At 38.3% G+C, this 22,364-nt stretch overlaps 1 protein-coding gene across 1 annotated transcript in view; it reads right to left on the reverse strand.

The window, feature by feature from the left end:
- Nucleotides 1–610: 610 nt before the first annotated feature.
- Nucleotides 611–22,364, reverse strand: part of slc7a5 (solute carrier family 7 member 5) — a 49,570-nt gene continuing 27,816 nt past the window's right edge. Inside the window, exons 3-10 of the mRNA XM_059993015.1 lie at nt 20,324–20,429; nt 18,221–18,265; nt 13,067–13,190; nt 10,354–10,457; nt 6,911–7,007; nt 5,677–5,826; nt 4,721–4,898; nt 611–3,420 (exon numbers count right to left, since the gene is read on the reverse strand). Of these exons, the coding sequence (XP_059848998.1) occupies nt 3,353–3,420; nt 4,721–4,898; nt 5,677–5,826; nt 6,911–7,007; nt 10,354–10,457; nt 13,067–13,190; nt 18,221–18,265; nt 20,324–20,429 (872 nt within the window). The 3' untranslated portion in view covers nt 611–3,352. The remainder of the gene's footprint in view (nt 3,421–4,720; nt 4,899–5,676; nt 5,827–6,910; nt 7,008–10,353; nt 10,458–13,066; nt 13,191–18,220; nt 18,266–20,323; nt 20,430–22,364) is intronic.

Consider the following 22,364-nt stretch of genomic DNA (forward strand, 5'->3'; position numbering starts at 1 on the left):
TAGAAATATGCATTAGCAACAGTTAAAGTACAGGAACATTTCAGGAATATGTTACCAGTGCTGGGTTAAAAGGAGGAATTTGTTTTTCCTCACAAAGTCAAAACAAGGAGTATGATTAGAGAAAAGTTGAGAAGTTGCTTTTACCCAAAGAAAAATCCACAGAGGAAACCCACACAGTCATAGGGAGAACATGCAAGCTTCTTACAGTGGTGGGAATTTAAACTTGATCGCTAGTACTCCAGGGTATTGTGCTAGCTACTGCACTACCATGCTAGAATCAATTTTTAATGATAAACTAACATTAGGTCAACATGATTTTGTGATTAGGTCACATCTTTGATGTGGCTCCAACTGGCAGGACAGACAAGGGCAAAACAGTGCATATTTGAGCTTTTAAAAATACATTAAATGAGGGGCCACACAAAATATTGTGGCCAAAACTAATCGTGGAGTACTTACATAGTTAGAGATTAATGACAGATTAAAAGGTGATGCAAGGTTAGAAATATTCAACAGATCAGACAGCATCAGTGGAGAGTGATAGATTTCATGACTCTTGCCCATCCAAAAATACTCAGAGTTTAGACTTTGACAACTAGACATGAAGATATATAGAAAAATGCTGTTTACTTTCCATGAGAGTCTACAATAATGAATTGTACATTTTCTAAACAAAAGTTTATTTGGCTATAACATTAGCAGAGAGAAGAAAATTATGATCTGGGGAAAAAAAAAGCCCAGTGTTTTTAACAGCGTCAAGATGGTCTTCAAATCCAAAAGAACATATGAAATAGGAAAAGGAGCATCTCTCTAATTAATTGTCTGTGTTAATCCACACACAAGAATTTATATTGGTTTAAGTCAGGAGATGATTAGGTAAATACAGTATCTATGAAGTTCAGTATACTGCCTTTAAAAGCAGTATTGAGGAGGTAGATTCGTCTACCCCACCCAAAATTTGTTCTTCTTTTAAAATCACTGCCTTCCTGTGGTGGACACTTTAAATGGAATTAAAAAAGTATAAATTACCTCAATGAACTAAAAGATACAGTGGTTAAATTAAATGAGCATGTCAACATTAAAAAGATTTTTTTTCCCAGTATTACTTCAAAATATTACATGGAGACTTATAGAAGCTGAAATTTCATTGCAAAGAGATGCAAACCTGATCAACATTTTTAAAAATAAGTTCCCAACCATCCTTAAATATTGTGCATTTACATTATCACTTAACATCATTACTACTGTTAACATCATTTCTATTACAAGTAAAACAACTTCATAAAAAGATTGTTTTGTGCATCTTACAAATTGACAAGATGTAGCACTGAAACACGAGCAATTCACTCCTGTAAGTAGTAAACACTGATTCTGGATTTTATGAATCTACTGAATGGTTAACTGAAAGTGGGAGATTTATCATTTACTGTACCAGAGGATTGCTTATTCAGGCTTCATTTTCTTGGCCAAGAGGCCTTGCAGTTACAACAGCAATAAAAACACAAACAAATGTTAGGTCTCTGCTTTACAGAAGACAATGAAATGATCACCAGAAGACTCCTCTCAAGTCAAGTTGCAGCACTTAATCTTTTCTCCAATAGAGTTGGGGTCATCTAATTATTATCCATAAACACACTTTCAGGACCACATTGAGAATGCTCTAGATTTAACAAGACCAACATCACCAATCAAAACTAGTCTTAAAATGCAGTAAATACATTTGCAGCCAGAATATTTATAAGGCATTATAGCTAACTAGTTACATGCAGTTTTCATTATTGCATCTTTAAATTCCTCAGCACACAGAAAATCAATGCAAAATAACAGATTAGAAGCCGTCTTCAATTGACCTGATTATTGCTCCATAAATTTTTATACAAGATTGTGATGAATTGTATATGAACCAAAGAACCTCTGGTTTACTGCTGTGATATTTAACTTGTTGGTGTCAGAAACATTTCACATAAATTAGAAGCAAGAAGTACAATATTGAAGAAAAATAATTAAATTCTTCACACTGCTGATACATTCATAAACACTTTGCATCTTCAGAAAATTTTTCTAAGAATTATGTAATAAGTCAGTGATTCAATTCTTATAAATAAAAGTTACCTCTTATACAGTTGCCTCAGCAGATAATGAAGATATGCAAATACTAATTTTAATAAATAAGAAATACTAAACAGTTCCTTTAAAACTGATTGATCCTAAATCATTGCATTTAGAATTATTTTTATTCTAGGATTAAAAACAAAGATTCTGGTGGAGTCATTTATATCAGGTAAAATGTGCAGTCACTCTCCAGAAATAAGTAACAGCCAGTAGCAGTTTGAGATAGTGTTCATAAATTTGGGCCCTAGTTTCCATACTGGAGGGATACCGTATGTTGTGAAAGCCTTCATTTGCTTAAAAATGGCCCGGCATCAACCCCACTAAATCTTGTACAGCAATATGAAGTATTTCAGAGGTGATAACAAAAACATGAAGCATTTATTCATACTGGAACTTAGGTCCACAAGTAATGGATACCATCTAGTATCTTATACACTTGACTGAAGAATGGGTTCTGATCAGGAGTGCAGCAAGTTATTTAACTGCAGAGGAGTCAAAGCCAAGATCTTACAGTAAGTAGCTAAAATTTAATAACACCTCCAACATCAAGAGAAAATGGAAAAAAAACACCTTAACCAATTTTCACTTCCAAAGTCTGGGATGTTGAGGGAAATTGTACCACTGGTCCCTGCTGGCAGCATGGGTAATAAAGCAGCAGTTTGTTGTTGACCGGACAATGTGCGCATTTAGTCTTTAAATATGTTCAACTAAAATGAATTACAAAAGGATTACAAAAATCAGGGATCCATGAGGAGTTTTAAATGCAGTTCTGACTAAGCAACCCAATATTTAAGATACAAAATGCTTTTTCTCTGAAGCAGTCAATGTAGAGAAGGCCTGGAGGCCCAAATCAATCTTCTCCAGATTTTGGTTTTAAAAATTTAGTCCTATCACATCCTGGATTTTATAGCAGGCACAAGGGTTCCTGAAATGTGTTCAATTACATACTTAAAAGGGAACACAGAGCAGAACTATCATGGACCTAGCATGAAAAACCAACAAGAGCACACATATTAACATTTAAAGCATTTCACACGTTCTTCACCCAGACGTAACATTAGGCAACCATGTCCTTTTCTAATAAAAGGATGACATAATGACTTCTCAAAAGATTGAGATGACAAATTCATCTTCCATCTTGAAGATAAACAGAAATAATTCCAAAAAAAAAACAGAAGTTAACTTTGGACCATGTAATTGTGACTCCAGCTTGTTTATTTGTGGGTTTTTCTTAAGGAGCTTAACTTCCTTCTTGTGAAGCTTGAGGTACCACCTCCAAAATCTTTTGACAGAAAATCGTAATAGAATCTGCAATAAAGATGAAAATCTTGTTACTAATAAATTAACAAAATGCTGGTGATAGGCATGCTTTCAGCCATTAAGGTTAATATGGTGGTATACCAACAAACTGCTGCTGGAGGATTAAAGCTCTGGTTCCTGTCATTGAGATCAGAGCTGACTCCAAGCTTGCTGAAGGACTTGCCTGATTTGCTCTTTTAATATTGCAGCTGGGTAGTTAAAATGATACTCTTTTAAGGGAGAAAGATTCAAGTGGTGAAATATGTTCGCTGACTAGTTTTATTGCCAATACAGCCAAGGAGGCATAAAAAGAAGGAAATCAAGAAATTTATCATAGGTTGAGTAGAGGGTTAATTTTTAAACTTCATCTCTAATCTAAGCTCTATTCCAATTTCTATCTAACTCTATGCCCGCTCTGGGTAATTCCCCGGGCCAGGAATTACAGTTGACCAGATCCCTAGGACAGCTGTCTCAAAAGTGTTCTTTTGTTGCAGCAGCCTCCTAGTCTGAAAATGGCCATGAGCTCTTCACTGCTGAAGAGGATGTCCTGGAGATGGCAATTTTCACTCGTTAAAATATACTCTGACCAATAAAATTCAGAGAGAAACAAGAACACTTATTGCTACTGACTATATAACATAGAAAAACCTTCAGCACAATACGGGCCCTTCAGCCCACAACACTGTGACGAACATGTACTTACTTTAGAAATTACCTAGGGTTACCCATAGCCCTCTATTTTTGCAAGCTCCATGTAATCTTTAACCTACAATGAAAAGCATTTATTTTTCTTCATTGGATACAAGATCAGAAACACCTCTAGGTAGTTCATTCTTTCTCTCTTTCTTGTCTGTGTCAGAACCCGCCACTTCTGTCAGTCTTCCATTTGGCTCAGTTTTTTTGTATCATCTGACCTGATGGACAGGCTCTACTGCCTGACTATTAGCAACACATTACACAGGCGAATAAGCTTAGCTGCTACTTAACTATCACACTAAGTCAGCTGGTGTAACCCCATCAGATATATTCCTTTTATTCTGCTCTTTCCTAGTTCTGATTAAGGGTTCCAGACCTGAAACGTTAACTGCCTTTTTCCTGATATGCCAAGCATTTCCATCATTTCCCTGTTTTATTTCAGAGCCGAGTAGCCTGTACCCAAAATTCATGATTAGAACACAACATGGTTAACATTACCATTAATACTACTGCTACACATACATCTTTGTAAGGTTCTTGGTGATGTTGTATAAAGGATCAGCTTACTTAATACACATTGTATAATATCAGAAATGATCATAAATATACATACCGCTTGTATTCAAAAGCCACTTGGGTTTGTTTTTCCAGTAAACTCCTATATAATAAACCGGGATTCCAGAGAGGATTATGGCAAAACCAATGGCGCATTCCACAGGTGTCATCCATATGGATACAACAATCAAAAAAATACAGGCGAGCACAAAAGTGATTGGGAGAATGATATTAAACTGTAGGAGACAAGAAAGATAAACAAATTGCTTTTAACCATCATTATTCAACTTCTATTTGTACTTAATTGCTGCTTTATCCTCATTTATCATCTAAGACACTCAAAATCAAGGGAAAATAGTTCTGTCATTGGATCACAATCTATACCATTCTTAAACAATAATTTAAATCTGTAGTTTTAAGAGACAGTGAAAAGGATGTTTAAATCTAATGTATGCAACAAAGATGATATTCAAAAACATAGCTTTATAATTTTTGCCAGGTTTCCATCAAACTTGATAATTTTGTTCCATTCGAATAAACAAAGTACTTTTCTAATATTCCTTGAAAAATGCCACTTTGAGCTAAATAACTAGCCTCAGGACTGAACGTGGATAATCTTGATTCTTAAATGTGCTGTTATTTACATCACCTTTGCGTTACATTGGTTCCTGGCTGGTGACGAGATGATCTACTCTCAAGACTCTTTCAAAACAGTTCAAGAAGTAATGATCTGGAATGGCATCAAGACTGTGCTAAGGTAATTAGCTCATTTAATACTTTGTTCCTTTCCCTGTTGTGTAAAAAGTTTTGCTTTCATCCAGTACAGCTATCAAAATAACCAAATAATGTTAATTTTTGTGCTAATAATTGCTGAGCATAGACAATTGGAAGCTGATGTTTTGATGATTTATTTAAATAAAATAGTCATTCAAAGTAATGAATTACTCTCACATGGTAAAAATAACTGAACATTGTTGCCTTTGTATTCAAACAGAACTGCAGCTGGTCATTTACCTTTATTGGCCGCTCCATTTCTGGCTTCTTATAGCGTAACCACATCATTCCAACAATAGCCAATGCAATGCACAGCCAATTGAAGAAACTGAAGAAGTTAATGACAGAGTATATGTCGACAGAAAATGCATACATCAAGGTCATCCAGCACTATAAAAACAAAAAGAGCATTATCATCAAAGAAAGATGGAGTTCCAAAGATTTACATGTTTAATAGAATTCTTCTCTTAAAAAGTAACTTAATTTTGGACTTTGTAAATAGTATTGGTAAAATTGGCAGCCTACTTGAAAATGACATTAATAAATATAAACAAAATCATGGAAATACTCAACAAATCAGGCAGTGTGTGTGGAGGGAAGAATAGAGCTAACATTTTAGGTCAGTGATCTTTCATCTATACTGAGGAATGTTTGAAATCAATTAACTTTGATTGGGGGGGAGTTACTTTTTTATTAATTTTTTTGCATGAAACAATTCTCTTCCATTTTCAGTTTGTCATGATAAATCTTTGTTTGCTTCATGATTAGCATAATGTTAAGCAGCATATGTTCACTCCAACACTAACAAATCCACTCTTTCAATACACGATCGATATCTTCACTTTTTGCTTTATGGCATTTTACTATTTTTCATTAATGTGAGGTCACTTCTCAGAACTGACTGTGCTGTGCACAGACCTGTACATCACTCAAGTAGCCCTCTCAGCACCTTGTGGAATTTCCCATTTGTGATGTCATGTCAGCATTCAAAAAATAACTTGAATTTTAGAATTTTGGATAACGGCACTCGTACTGTTTTTGAAATCCTGCTATGCACAAAATGCCTGGCACCCTTGCTGTATTACAGCACTTCTAAGAAGTATTTGTCAGTATGCAAAGCACCTTTGGGGCATTATGCAAGATACTTAAAGACAATACAAAAATGCAAGTCTCTTTCTTTCTCAAATTCACCTTGTATGTCTTTTTCCACGTGCTTGTCAGAATCTATAAATGCATATATCTGAAATCTGCAAGTAAGATTCTGACAAGCAGAAGTGTAAGATTGAATCAAAAATTTGAAAAAGCAGGTATGGTAATAAATTCACAAATCACTGTTCTGCATTTAGTATATACTGCTATTTTTGCATAACCACCTAAACCTCATTAAAGTAATTTGAAAGCATATTAAAACAGTTCTTTAGTGGTAATTCGCCTTCCTGCTTGTACAATAAAATGCCAACTTCAAGATACTTACAGTAAATATTAATGATGGTAGAGGGGTAAACAGATTTGGGTGAATCATTGAAAGGAGGTTGGGTAAATGACCTTCTCTTGCTCCCACAAAGAATAATCTGTAATAAAAGAAGCAGCTATTGAGGATTTAAAAAGCAGAGCTATAACGGGAAAGCAAGTATTACTACCAACAGTTGATTTTCGTTTCCTGCATCATACGAACGATTCTTCAGGATGGTAACGATAGGGTAGTGACACAGCTGTTAAATTACAAGACTAACAACTCAGCAGATTCAAGGTCAAATCCTACTGAATTCGTGAAGTTTAATTTCAGTTAATAATCTGGAATTTGGGATAAATAAATAACTAGTAATGGTAATCATACTACATATTTATCAAAAAAAACCCATTTCCTTCACTCATGCCTTTCAGGGAGGAAATCTGTCATCCACACCTGATTTGCCTCTTGTCTGAAACATGATACCAACACCAACTATGATGCCAACTGTAGGAGGAACAATGGGAAAATAGACTAAAGGTTGAGGGGAGCCTTAAAAGAAACAGGTCTGATAGGCAGATAGAGGCAACTCCCGCAGAAATAAAATGATTAACAACTACTAAAATTTAGGGGGTTACTGAAAAAATTGTGCATCTGTATGTAACTATTCTAATGTGAATTGCCAGATGATTTTTGGTCAGTGGAGTATTTCACTTGAAGCACTCAACAGTGTATGATGTAAAAGGGCCTGAATAAACCAACTTGTTCAAGAAACCTCACCACTGCTGTATTTGTGACCTTATTTGTATGCTGTCCCAACATGAGTTGTAACTAAGAAAGCGACAGGGCCCGTGGTGAATGTCAGATTCAGTGTGCAGCTTTAACTAACAAATGTCTTCACATCAATCTATACCAATCCTATTTACACAAGGTACCAGTCTTCTCGTCATTGTTGGTACACAATTCTGTCTAAATATTTAACTTTGCTAACATAAACAGTATGCTTTCACCACTTCACCAGGCAGTTTCCACTCTATACATAAGAACTTGCCTCACAAATCTGTTTTAAAATTTTCCCCTGTCAGATTTGAGATTTCCATCCTAAAAAAAGACTGACCATTTACCACATCAATGCCTCTTATAATTTAATACACTTCTGCCAGGTTGCCCTGCAGCTTATAGCTGCAGTGAAAATAATCCAAGCTTGTCCATCCTCTCCTGATTAAAATTCTCCAGGAACACCCTGGTGAAACTCTCCTGCACCCTCTCCAAAATCTCCACTCCTTTCACTCACGTGCTGACCAGAACTGCACACAATACTCTTAACGTGGCCAAACCAAATCTTATGCAGCTGCAACATGACATAGCAACAATTACATTCAAAGTCCAGATCAATGAAGGCAAGCATGTAGTAAGCTTTTTAAAAAAAAACTACCCAATCCACTTCGGGGAGCTTTAAACAAGTCTCCCAAGATCCTTCTGCACATCTGAAAGTAGAGGGGAGAGGAGGGGATTGTGAGTAGAGTGTGTGTGAGTTGGGTAGATGGAACCATGAAAGAGAAAACTGGGTAACGGTGAGTGAAGGCAAGTGAAAGGACCTGGGGGGAAATTGAGAGTGGAAGGGACAGAGAGGTTGCAGGTTGCCTGAAACTGGAGGATTATGTGAACAGACCAGGGAGTGACAGAGAGAATGGCTCTTGTGGAAGGCAGAACAGGGGGGGATGTGGTGGGCTTGCATCACAGCTTGTGGGATCAATGAAGAATGGTGTGCTGGATGTGGAGGATAGTAGGGTGACAGGTAGGGACCTAGGGAACTCCATCTTTGTTCTGTCTATGGGGACATGGAACATTTCAGGCATCCTGGAATGGAAAGCAGAAGAGAAGATGTGGTGGGTATGGAGAAGCTGAAAGGGATGGTGCCCTTATGGGAAGGGTGTGGTCACGATGTTCCACTCTTCTACCTCATCATCTAGGGCAGACTAGGGCGGTGCCATTGTGGTTTGACTGACTGACCACTGCATTGTACAGCTAAGTAGATGGAACTCTGCGAATCCTCCCCATACCTACACTTGGAATAAGACCACGATACTGAGCCCTCGGCCACCGTCTCTCCTCTCACATCAGAAGATACTCATCCACTCCCTCCCCCACACCCCCAAACAAACCTTCAATCTTATGTTCCCCAATTCCACCTTTATTTCCTCCTCAGGATCCACAATCAGGACTGTCCTGGTAGGCTCATTGTTTCTGCCTGGTCTTGCCTCATTCACCTCCTTACATTTTGACTTCACGTTATTGCCCTTGTCCAGTCCCTTCCCACCTACATCCTGAACACCACAATGTCTCCATCTTCGCCAAGGATGTTCAGTCACTACACACCTCCATTCCCCATCAAGAAAGCCTTCGGGCCCTCCCCTCTACTAACACTCTCCTCCATTTGGATATACTTATTCTCACCATGAACAACTCTCCTTTTGATTCCTCTTTTTACAAATCATTTGCGTTGCCATGGCACGTGCGTCGGCCCTAGCTATGCCTGTCTCTCTGTTGGTTATGTGGTTTGTTCCAAACTTTGTCTGGCAACACATCATAACTCTTTCTTTGCCACACTGACAACTGCATTGGGTTGCCTCCTGAACCTCTGTGGAACTTATTAATTTTATCAATTGTGCTACTAACTTTCACCCCTCATCCAACCCTCTGTTACCCAGTAACCCTCCCTCCCCAAACTTGGTCCCTTCGCCCTTTACCACACATTCACTCTGTTCGATCTCTGCCCTCCCCACAATGTCTCCATCTGCCCAGCATTCCTCCCCTATCTGGTTTCACCATTACTTTTCATTCTTATCAGATTCCATATAGCCTTTCTTTCTATCCAACAATCATGCCCATTGCTATATTTAACCCTCCATTCGTCTATCGACTTCTCTTCATCTGGATCCATGCCATGCTTACCAGCTGCTGCCTCAACCTTCTCCCTCACCTCCATACACTGCCTATCTCCTCTCTATAGTCTCAGTCCTGACGCAGTGACCATCTCCACAAATGCTGCACGATCTGCTGAGTTTCTCCAGCAACTTGCTTTTTGCTCAGTGATGGCTCTCTTTGTCCAATATTTTTACATTTACAGTTTTGCATCAGAATATTAAATCACCAGCGTGCAAGACATTACAAGTTAAAATCAACCAAAAAGTTGAATAACAATAGTGAGGTAGAAATTAAGTTTTGGTCTCCACTATCAAAATGAAGAACAGAGCTGGTACTGTGCAATACAGCAGTAGTGTGAACAGTGCACCAGATACCAAATAGCTGTAATGTTACTGGAAACTTGTGATAAATTTTATTTTAAAACAGCTGTAACAGTGAAGCATTTTCTTTATAACCTGTATGTGAAATTTTTGAAAGTGTAAGTTTATCAGAAAAGATATTTACTAAACTATAAAATAATAACATTTTTTATCAGTTACCTAGATGAGGTGAACAACGATCCATTGACAGAACCAAAACAGGAAAGCCCTACAAATACAGGGACAATCCAGGACATTATGCCCAAGTGGATATTCCCAAAGTCCTAAAGAAACAAGAAAAATAAAGACAAATTAATCACTCCAGTCGAGAAAGAATTCAACATAAAACACAAACTAATAAAAATTACTATATAGTTTGTGTAGGTATTCAACTATTTAATTAATGGATGGTTTTGATCCAAAAAATTAAATCATTCATTATATTTTTAAATTATTTTATTAACAAAACTCAATGTTTGCTGTGGATATCCAAAAGCTTGTAACTAAAGATGTTTCAAGTTGGATCATTTCTATGGCTGACAGCAGGAAACAAAGGATGAGGTTCATAAAGTTAGCAGAAATGCAGCAGACCTTAGGATGGGGAATATTATAGAATTCAGCAAAGGGGGCTCAAGAATTTGATAAAGAAAAGTGACAGAATATGAAATTAAGCACAAAGATTGATTGTATGGATTTCTGTAGATACACTAGAAGGAAGGGACCCAAGAGGTAAAAAGCCAACTTTATGATGGGGAATAAGAAAAAATGCTGAGAGATTAAACAAATATCTTGTTTCGTGTTCTTTTTAAACAGAAGAAATAACAAAACACCTGCTAGAAATGCAAAAGAGCCAAGTCATAGTATTGGTTAAAAAGAAGTTTCACTTGAGAATGAAAGTTGATAAATCCCAAGAACCCAATGATCTACGTCCCAGAATTTTGAGCGAGGAGGCTATGGGTTCTGGTTGTTATCTCCCAAAACTCTATATAATCTGGAATGGTTCCAACAAATTGGAAGTAGCAAATATGACCCCACCATTTAAGAGACAGAAAACAGGGAACTACAGATCTATTAGCCTAACATCAGTTGTCCGGAAATGCTGGAATCTATAATGAAGGAATGACAACAGAATGTCTAGAAAAGAATAGGATTTAGCATGTTCAGCAATCATTTACGAAAAAGAAATCATGCTCAACTGAAAGTTTATTGAGGACATGACTATTAAAATAGAGGACCCAAAAGAAGAGACACAGCTAGTACAGTTACTGCTTATCAGCTGCAGAGACCCAATTTAATCCAGAGCTCAGGCACAGTCTCTTTCACATTTGAATGCTGTCGCTGTGACAGCATGGGTCTTCTCTGGGTTCTCAAGTTTTCTCCTACATTCCAAAAACGTGCAGGTTTATTTGTTAAGTGGCCACTATAATTCATCCCCAGGTTGCAGGCAAGTGATAGAATCTGGGGTGGGGGTGGGGATAGGGGTTGCTGATGGCAATGTGGGAAGAATAGGAAACGGGGTTAGTGTAAACGAATACTTGATGACCTTTGCAGACTCATAGGCTGAAGGGCCAATTCTATGTTGCAGGTGCTTGTCATTACCGAATCCGGGGCTGTTAAGACTTTCAGAAACTTTCAAAAGCGTCTAATACAGGAGATTGGTCAGTAAGTTTACAGCAGATTGAATGGGGCTAATCTATTGATACAGAACAGATTAACATACACAAATAAATAGGAATAAATAGGTCTTTCTCCGGCTGGCAGACTTTTTGTTGGTAGGGTAACACAGAAACCAATGCACGAGACCTAGTTATTCACAGTTTCAATCTCAGATTTCCAAGTTTGCCCATGATTGTCGAGAGGGAACAGGGTGTAAACAAGTTAAAGAGGATAACAAAAACAGTTACACACACGAAACGCCGGGGGGACTCAGCAGGTCAGGCAGCATGTGTGGAAAAGATGTTTTGGGCCCTTCTTCAGGACTGAGAAGGAAGGGGGAAGATGTCAGAATAAAAAAAATGTGGGGGGAGGGGAAGGGGGCTAACTGGAAGGAGATAGGGAAGCCAGGTGGGTGGGGAAGGACAAGGGCTGGAGAAGAAAGAATCTGATAGGAGAGGAGAGTGGACAGTAGGAGAACGGGGAGGAGGAGGGGTCTCGGGGGAAGTAATAGGCAGGTGAGAAGTAGAAGAAAGGGGGAAAGTGGATACATTTTGTTCACTGGAGAGAGAAATCGATTTTATGCCATCAGGTTGGAGGGTACCCAGACAGAATATAAGGTGTGGCTCCTCCACCCTGAAGTTGGCGCCATCTTGGCACAAAAGGCAACCACGGAACGGTTGACATTTTAGGCCAGAACGCTTCCTCTCCAAAGATAATGTCTGACTAACTCAGTTCCTTCACCACTTTGTGTTCCTCAAAATTTTAAGCAACTGCAGAATCTGATGTTGATAAAGAGGATATGAAGAGGCCCAGTATATATATACAGAGCCCTAAGAACTCAGTACAGTCACATGATTTTGCACAAAGCAGAACATATTTTCAATGTAACTGATTGGGAAATGTTGACATTCAAGGTACTCAAGTCACCTGTGTGTGGTTCTTTGCCTTTATTATGGAAGGATTTGAATATGCTTGTGCTAGTTAAAAGCTGAGCCATGATTCTGAAAAAATTCATAAATTTGAAGGACCAGACAATGTACACTTACTCCAAGTTTTTCTGCTCTTATCTTACTTCATGATGGAACAGCACTGGTACATGGGATAGTGTATTTCCAACCAATTAGCAGAAATTTGACTATTCAATGATTTTTATTTGTAAACAGTATCTTCATACAAATTATATACATGCCACTAAAATTATCTTTAAGAAGTAATGGAAAGCTTCTTTCCAACTAACCACGGCCACTGCTTCTGAATGCAGCATTAACTCAGGAGACAGGGTAGTGAAATATGCCAAGTTGGTCAGCACATACACACATGTCACAATTGGCAAGGAGATCATTATAGCTCGAGGCAGATTCCTGGAAAACAAATAAAGGGTGGTCCTCAAAAATCATTTCACATTTTTATGAACATTGTATTGTATCCAAGAACCACAATTAAAACTCACCGCTTGGAGTTTTCAGATTAGTAATACAATTTACATTGCAATTCCAAACAGATTAATATTATAAACAGCAGACATATATACACTACTTTGTTAACTTCTTTAAAAAAAATTAAGGAGCTTAACATTCTTGTTATTTCACTTGAGATTCTAGATAGAGCAAATTTAGACATTTTTACTCATAGATCTACAGTCAATTCACATCTTGCAGCAGTCATATACAAATTAGGTGGAGAACCAAAGGAATGTATTAAAGCACGGATTTGAGTAAAATTATCCCAAAACTTTGTATAAAAAGCCAACTAACAAGCTAAACTTTTACAAATCTAGGGCAAGACTACTGCTATCAAGACTATCTTTATGGGAACAATATTTTCACAATGTGAAGTCTTAACTTTTGTACCAGAACAGGACAATATTTGCAATTATAGGCCAAAAGGCTGGGATTTAGGAATTGTCCAGCTTTAAATGAGCAGAATTGACAAAATAAAATTAATTGTAACAGAACCTATCTCCTTGTCTAACCAAGGAAATGCAACTTTATGTAGTCAACAATCAGTCCGAGTGACTATGGCTACAGAAATGTGGAAAAATAGAAACTGCCCTGGGCTATTCACATCTATCTGCTCTCTTCTGTTATCTCTTAATCCTTTTGCTCTAGAAATGAAACTATCTCATTCTCAAATCTATTCAGTGCCATGATCTCCACTAAACTGAATGGTAAAGAATTTCACCACTTCACCACACTGAGTGAAAAAAAATTCTCATCACATGTCACATCCAGCATCCTGAGACTGTGGACCCTGGCTAAAAAAAAACACAGGGGAAACATCCTGTAAAGCTCTGGCAAAAGTCTGTATGTTTCAATCTTCCTAGAGGCTAGTGAATACAAGTCCAGCTGATTCAATCACTCCTCATGTGATAGTCCTGCCATCCCAGGAATCAGTTTTATGAACCTTCCGTGGTAGGGATACCTGCTATTGGGTAAGATGACCAAAACTGCACACAATATTTCAGGTGTGATCTCACAAAGGTCCTATATAATCACAGTGAGACATCCTAACTCCTGTATACAAAACCTCTTGCAATGAAAATCACCATACAATGCCTTTTTAAACTCTTTGTTCTGCAGTATGTTTGCTTATAGTGACTGGTGTAGAAGGACACACACACATCTCTTTGGAGATCAAGATTTCTCAATTTATCATGGTTTAGACGGTCACCTATATGCATACTGGGCACCTCTATGAATGACTGCATCACGTGTGGAGAACCTGGAATGAACATCACAAATGATAATGGCATTGTCAACAGTTGCCTTGACTCTGCAGAAATTGTCTCACTGTACACATGAACATTGCCAAACACACTGAGCTTCTTTACTTTTGAGAATGTGATTGAAAGAAATGTGGTTATTCAAATCTGAATTAAAGTGAAAATATTCTGAGAGGACTAAATGAGGGAAAAGGGATTTGAAAATGAGGACACAGACTTTAAAACCCAGATACTTGTTTAACTGGGAACCAGGAGACACAAGAGCTTTTCCCTAGGGCTGAAATGGCTAACGTGAGAGGGCAGAGCTTTAGGGAGCTTGAAAGAAGGTACAGAGGAGAAGTCAGGGGTAAGTGTTTTAACACAGAGTGGTGAGTGCGTGAAATGGGCTGCCGGTGACAGCGGTGGAGCCGGTTACAATAGGGTCTTTTAAGAGACTCCTAGACAGGTACATGGAGCTTAAGAAAAATTGAGGGCTATGGGTAATTTCTCAGGTAAGAACATGTTTGGCACAGCATTGTGAGCTGAAGGGCCTGTATTGCGCTGTAAGTTTTCTATGTTTCTATGATGTACAAAGTTTTGTAGATTAGCTCAAAAAATCTTACTTTAATATATTTTAAATTTAGAAAATGAGTCAGTAAACTGTGAAAATAATTGTGGGCACTGGTCCCTCCAAAGTGTGTGCGAGTACACATCTTTTGCTACCAACGCACAAAGGAATTTCAACTGCATTCAAAATGCTGTCACCCTCTGATACATTGGCATATTAAGTATATTTCACGATCGTACACAATCAAATTTCCTTTTCTGGTTTCTGATGTGGACGGTGACAACACAGTATGTGATCATTTGCAGAGTTTAGAGTTGGCTTATTTATACTATTTTTGTTGAAGAAGTTATATAGTGCGTACATATTGTCACTGGGCAAAATAATTACACAGCACAAGATTTTTGTGCACACTAGTCATTACAAATTAAAGGGAACAACGCTTGTGGGGGAGGAATACTTTTTCTAGGGCACTGTACTTACTGGTAAGACGAGAGATGTGGGATTGATCAATGCTTTGGAACAAAAATATAATCTCAGAAAAGGAGCAAATATGGAGTTCAGAGCTGATCACAATGTGTCATGTGAACAAAATCTCTGTCTCAGGAATGACCCAATTATTGGCAGATACAAGCTCATCCATTCTGGAACTAAATAGGTGGAATTGAGTACTTTCTCAATGCCAAAAAGAGAGGCAATGGAACAGGGACTGATCAATAAACCATCAATTTGTGGGATTTATCACTCTGGGTCTCTGACCAAAAGAATCTGCTTTCTCATGTGACGATGTTCTTTTCTTCCTCGTTATTTTGAGTGTGCATGTACGTTTTTGCACCTTGGTGCAGAGGAACGCTGTCTCGTTCCACTGTGAAAAATTTATGCTTTGAATGACCATTAAATTTGATCTGATTTGAACTATCATGGACAGATGATTATATTTGAATGATCCTAATGGAATGTTGGAAATCAATAAACATTCACATGTAGAAAACTTGAAACAAAAACAGAAAACGATGCTAGTACTCAGCACGTTAGACAGCTCCTGTGGTAAATAAGCAGTATTAGCATTTCTGGTCAAAGACCCTTCATTCAGAACCCAATCTCTGGAGCAGTGAAAAATTCAAGAGTCTATAATCCTTCCCTGAAGCACAACAACACTACATGGAGAGCTTAATCAAAAGCACAATCCCACGGACCTTACACGGATGGTTCTGGATTCTCAGTGCAAATTATGCATTAAAACAGGAAGCACCTGGTTATGCACAGTGGCACCAAACTTCATTCAGCACTATTTCTGACATGGCTGCAAATAGCAGAAGCAGAATAGTCTGCAGAAGCAGGTCTTTACAAAAATGGTTAGGCAGAGCAGACTCCTTTTTGGACAACTTAGAAGGAGCTGCCTTAACCAGGCACATACTATGCTCAATACATGCACTTATCTGGTGTGAGGCCCCAGTGAATGTTTCATGCAACCCCCTCACTCCACCACCTCTTCCTGCACACCCAATCACTTTCTTTGGACCTCTTATCACCAGACCCTGCCCTCAATATTATGGCAGAGCCACTGTGATTATGAATTATTATGATGTACTTATTCATGTATAATAAGTTTTGTTCTCATACATTAATGCGTATGAGAAACACTGCTGCAGGGACCCACGCAGATTTACACACATTGGCACTTGAGGTATCAACAGTTGAATTTGCTTTTCAAAGACAAAGCACTTCTAGGCTAAGGAATCTGCTTTAGCATTTGACTCAACCTAATTCACTTTGCAGGAAATGGACAGAATTAGAGGAAACTGGCTTTGTATCCTGCCCAACTTTACTTTGCATTTAGTATTGAGATGCAAATCCAGCACTCCACCAGAGACTTTGGCCCAGAATGTTAAATCCGTTTCTCTTTGCAACTATGCTGCCTGAGTAGCTGAGTGTTTACAGCATTTTCTGCCTTTGTTTCTGATTTCCAGCACCTTCCACCCAAACTGTATCAAATTACTGAAAATAATAATAAGCAAAGAATATGTCTCCAAACTTAGGTCAGGATTTTAAATGTGTCAGAATCAATTTATTAAGCTATAACATGTGAGAAGCTAATCTTTTTGGATTATTAAACTAAGTGCAAGAAATGAGCAGCTGACTCATTTAGTTTTATCTACCTGTTTAGAACTTTTTATTGAAAAATGAAGCAAAATTAGGCAAATTGGTCTTTCAAGGAATTTTATAAGTTTAACACAAGTTGTGTCTAAAATCTTGTTCTGTCAATTCAGTATGTTCAAGAGCAAAGTGCAATTACATTCAACCTATGCTACAAACCGAAAGCACTAATATTTTGGCCAATATAGACATAATCACACCTAAAAGAGATGCTGACATCCACAGTATCCTCTTATTATATTAATGACTTCATATTTCCTTACAACATAGATGGCCAATTTGTCTGTTGTTCTGATACTGACTTTCAGAGCATTCCTTATCAATATAATTCCCTGGAAAACACAGTATCGATGGAAACCCAGTGTCACAGGAACAAGGACAGCATCTGTGGTTCAGATTGCAACCTGGTTGCATGAGATGTGCAGGAAATAAGACTAACTGCTCCACTGCCATGCCTAACACTGAAGAAATTGGGGTTAATCTAAGGTTCACTAGACTGCTGAGTGAAAGTTGCATTAGAAGCAAGAATTATTTCACAGCTTCAAAATGCTTTTACTTACCAGTATCAACCACACTGTAAAGCTAAGATCAGCTATGTAATCTGAGCACAGGATTGATTATCTTCAAGATTCAAGTACATTTATTATCAAAGAATGTATAAATTATATAACCTTGAGATTTGCTTGCTCACAGGAAACCAAAGATCATGAAACCCGATTAAAAAAGATAAAAATAAAAGATCCACACTCATTGCACAAAGGATCTTTCTCCACTAAAGATTTTACTCTGCCCTTCTGTCTTTTAATCGGACTGAGAAGCAAGGCTCAGACGCAAATGTGCGTAGTTGTCTCTTGGATGCCTTATATATTGTACATTTAGCAGGCATGGGGTGGTGATCCAAAGCTCAACCACAGGTTTACTCCAAGCAAAGTAAGCATGACTTTTAGAACGAACATGTCTATACTCACTTAAATGGCTCAATCATTTCTTCTGTAACAAAATTCAAGTAATTCCTACAATCAACAGAGAAATTACATTAACATATATCATGTACATCTTTGCAAAAATAATAGCAAAATTGAAATCACAATCATATAGACCTAATAAATTTGTACTCCCAAAACTTTCCTCATTACCTCCAATTATGACATCTACAATGTTGTGAGAAACAGGTACTCTCTAAGGTTAACATATAAAGCAGCTTCTGGAGAGCCAGTTGGAATTAAAGTGCAGAATTTTCACAAGGCACAAGGTATGTACTTGATAACTTGGTGGGGATGAGGTAAAAGAGTTTAAATTCAGCAAAAAAAATAAGAGTGTACTGTGAAATTAGCTACAAAATCCCAATTGCCAACGTTTTGCCAGTACTATTACCTGGGATTGGTACTGGGACCCTTGCTGTTATATGCATTAAAATGTTAAACATCAATGGCGGAAATACTATTAACACATTGACAGAGGCATAAAAAAATTACAGATTGTTGATTGCGAGGAAGATAGTGATAGGCCACAGGATGATGTTGATCGGTTGGTAAATGGGCAAAGCAATGGCAGATAGAAATTAATCCTGGTGCACTTAGGGAGGATTATTAAGAGTAGACATAATAATGAATGGTAGGGGCTTAGGACTATTGAGAAAAAAAGAGACATGTTGGGTGCCCATGTCCATGAATCCCTGAAGGTGTCAGCACAGACAGATACGGTGTGAAGGCAGCAAATGGGCTCTTACCTTTATTAGGCAAGGCAGAACAGAAGAGCTGTAATGTTATTGTACAACTTTATAAAACAGTGCTTATATCATAGGAAGTGTACTGTGCAAAAGTCTTGGATATATGTGATGATAAACCTGATTCTGTTATGGCTCTCTTTTGTGGACTGAGAGTGGTAAGGGGACAGGGAGAGGGGAATCACGATTGGGAAAAGGGGAAGGGAGAGGGGACAGAGCAGGAAGCACTAGTGAGACATTCTGAAATGATCAATAAACCAATTGTTTGGAATCAAGTGACTTTGCCTGTGGTCTCAGGGCTGGGCGTGTCTGCACCGGTGGCACCCCCGTATCCCTGGCACTCCTCCTCTGCCACCTGCCCCACATCCCTCCTGCAGCACTGCACCCTCGCCATTCCCAAAATATACATCTCAGACTTTTGCACAGTACTGTACCCCTGACAATAGGAAGAACACTGCTTTGGAAAGGCTGCCGAGAAGATTCATCAGGATATTGACTGGGATGGAGTGCCTCAGTTGAGACTTGATCGGCTGGGTTTGCTTTCTTTAGAGAGGGCATACAACGTTATGAAAGGCAGATAAGGTAATTAGTAGGAATCTTTTCTCTCACAACAGAGGTATTGAAAATTTGAGGGCATCGATTTGGGGGCTGGAGGCTTAGAGAGAATCTGTGGAATTTTTTCCCCAGCATAGACAGTGGTTAGAATGCGTGGATCCTGGAGGCAGATAATCTCACATTTAAGAAGTACTTGATTCACCAACAGAGACAAAGTGCTGGTAAATGGGATTAGAAGAGACACGCACTTGATATTTGTTCTGTTTGATCTAGCTTCAAGAGTATATAATGAGTAACCCATGTAAAGACTGCACAATATTTTTATCTTTTTGTCTCGACTTTGGAGAAACCAGCTAACTTTCTTTCAAATCCATCAATAGTGACTGTTTCAATTGCCTTCCAATTATTTTATTATATGGTATCACAGGTGAAATTGTTTTAACTCTCTAGCTTCCAACTTCTTGCTGCAGCTTCCCTAAATAATTTTTCTCACTATTCTTGTCAATATGGACCAGATTTTCAGCTTAAAGACCAATGTAAAAGACCAGCAATATCAAAAATCATTCTCAATAAAATACATCCTTTTTTATGAAGAAAGCAGTAAACCTGATTGCATTATACTCCTGTACTCTGAGTGAAAGGTGCATCAGCAGAATATTTTGAAATGTAACATCTATATGCTATTGACAAAATTAACTTGCTATAGGATCAAAATGCATGGTGTTAAATTGACGCATAAATTAACAATAGCTAATTTCTATAACTGATACAAAACAATAGTTTGCCTCACCAGCCACCATATGCAAAGAGACCACTGTAAACTGCCAGTACCGCTTTTCCCACATCTGTTGTGGTCCCATCAAATGCTCGTTTAGGTTCCAAATAAGGAGTATCACCTGCACAGGGAAAGAAAAACCAAAATTAATTGTGAACATTTAAAAAAATAAATAAAATTCCTTCAGGAATAGTAGTTAAACTCATCAATTTCTCCCCAGTCAGGAATTTTATTAGTTACCTCTGCTAAAATATACAGAGGATGTTGAATGGTCATATTAAGAATTTATTCACCACTGTGCCATAGACAATTTCACAGACTAAGATAGTATTTAAAAAATGCAGAAAGAGCTTGAACAATATTCCTTCAAAGATAATTGCCACAATTCTTCAAATTTCAGCCACTAACTGCTGTACTGTTTGCTTGACTCTGCCACGAGAGCTGTGTCCACAATTGATCGCACTGTCACCTGTTGTTGTCAGTATGCATTCCAAAGCAATTTAGCAAAGATTACACAACAGTGCAATCACCCTGTTTTATAACCTGTATATACTTCCACCTGCCAGTACGTTTATGACTCAGTGAGTTGGGAAAGCAATAAGAGGGGATGCTCTTCTCATCCTGGCACTAAATCTTGTCCATGAGTGTTTACAGTCCCCAAAGTGTAACTGATGACTGTCCTCTTACTGCCAAGCATAACTCCTTCCTCACAATGGTACCGAGACTCTGCAGCTGTGAAAACATAATGCTGGCATAACCAACTTATTCTCCAGGCTTAGGGAACAGGTATACCTGAAGTCTGGTTGAGATACGCCTATGCTCCCAGCTGTTCCCAGCAATTTTGCTGAGCCATAAAATTGGATCTTAAATTCTTACTTTCTGGGCTCATCTACACCAGGTGAAACTGCAGAACGTATATGTGGAAGGTCAGTTCATTAATGTTTTAATTAGCAGCATGGGAGTGCAGTGGCTAGCACAATGCTTTACAGCACAGGAGATCCGGGTTCAATTTCCACCACTGCCTGCTCTCCCCGTGACTGCATGGGTTTCCTCTGGCTGCTCCAGCTTCCACCAATAGTCCAAGGACATATCAGTTGGCAGTTTAATTGGTCATTGTAAATTGTCACATGATTAGACTAGGGTTAAATCGCCTGGGGTGGGGGAGCACTACTGATTGGTGCAGCTCAAAAGGGCCGGAAGGGCCTAATCCACACTCTATCTCAATAAAAAGATAACTGGGTACAGATACTCCATCTGAAAAGAGCCTGCAATCTGACATCCTTGGATACTAGTCATGACTATCACATCATTCCATTGTCAGCTCAGCCAGTGTTTCAGCTTCTTCCTCCCATGAAATCTGGAGAATGATCTCACACTGCTGGAGTATACCATTTGCTATGCTACATTCAGCATCTCTATAATCAAAGCCCAAACCTATCCCCAAGTCTTCTGCAATCTTTTGAACCGACCACATTTTAGCTCCCACCTCCATATGGTCCTGAATTTGGCATTTATATAGTTAAGGGTCTTGCATTTATAAATGGAGTGATAAAAATTAAATGTATCCATGGAAGAAAAAATACCTTGTCCAATTCACCAGAGATTGCTCAGGCAGTAAACAAGATAATAATTCCTTTTACATTGTGACACGTGGACATCTAGTATACAGATAAGCTCCTAGGGAAATTTCAAGAGTAACTGGCTCATTTCAAGTGACGTTCAACAAACAATGAAAACAAAGTTGAACACTAATCAATCTAAAATACAATTTAACAAATCCATTCACTGCACGATGAGTTTACTGATACAAGGAACAAGGCGGCCTTGATACAGCACTATTTTTGATAAAGTTATAGGCCAGATCCTGGTGGCCTTGGCCTGCTGCCAGGATGTAGGACTTGTAGTGCTCGTCTGCTTGGAGACCTACACTTTACCATGTGCAGAGTACCCAATGAACTGATCTCCATCTATCCAAAGGGTATGATAATTAGATTTCAGGCCATGTATAAGCAGGCTGCAGCCCAAAATGCTACGATGACCTTTGATCCATTTAAAA

Source organism: Hypanus sabinus, chromosome 17, assembly GCF_030144855.1.
Source record: "Hypanus sabinus isolate sHypSab1 chromosome 17, sHypSab1.hap1, whole genome shotgun sequence".
In the NCBI taxonomy this organism is placed as follows: domain Eukaryota; kingdom Metazoa; phylum Chordata; class Chondrichthyes; order Myliobatiformes; family Dasyatidae; genus Hypanus; species Hypanus sabinus.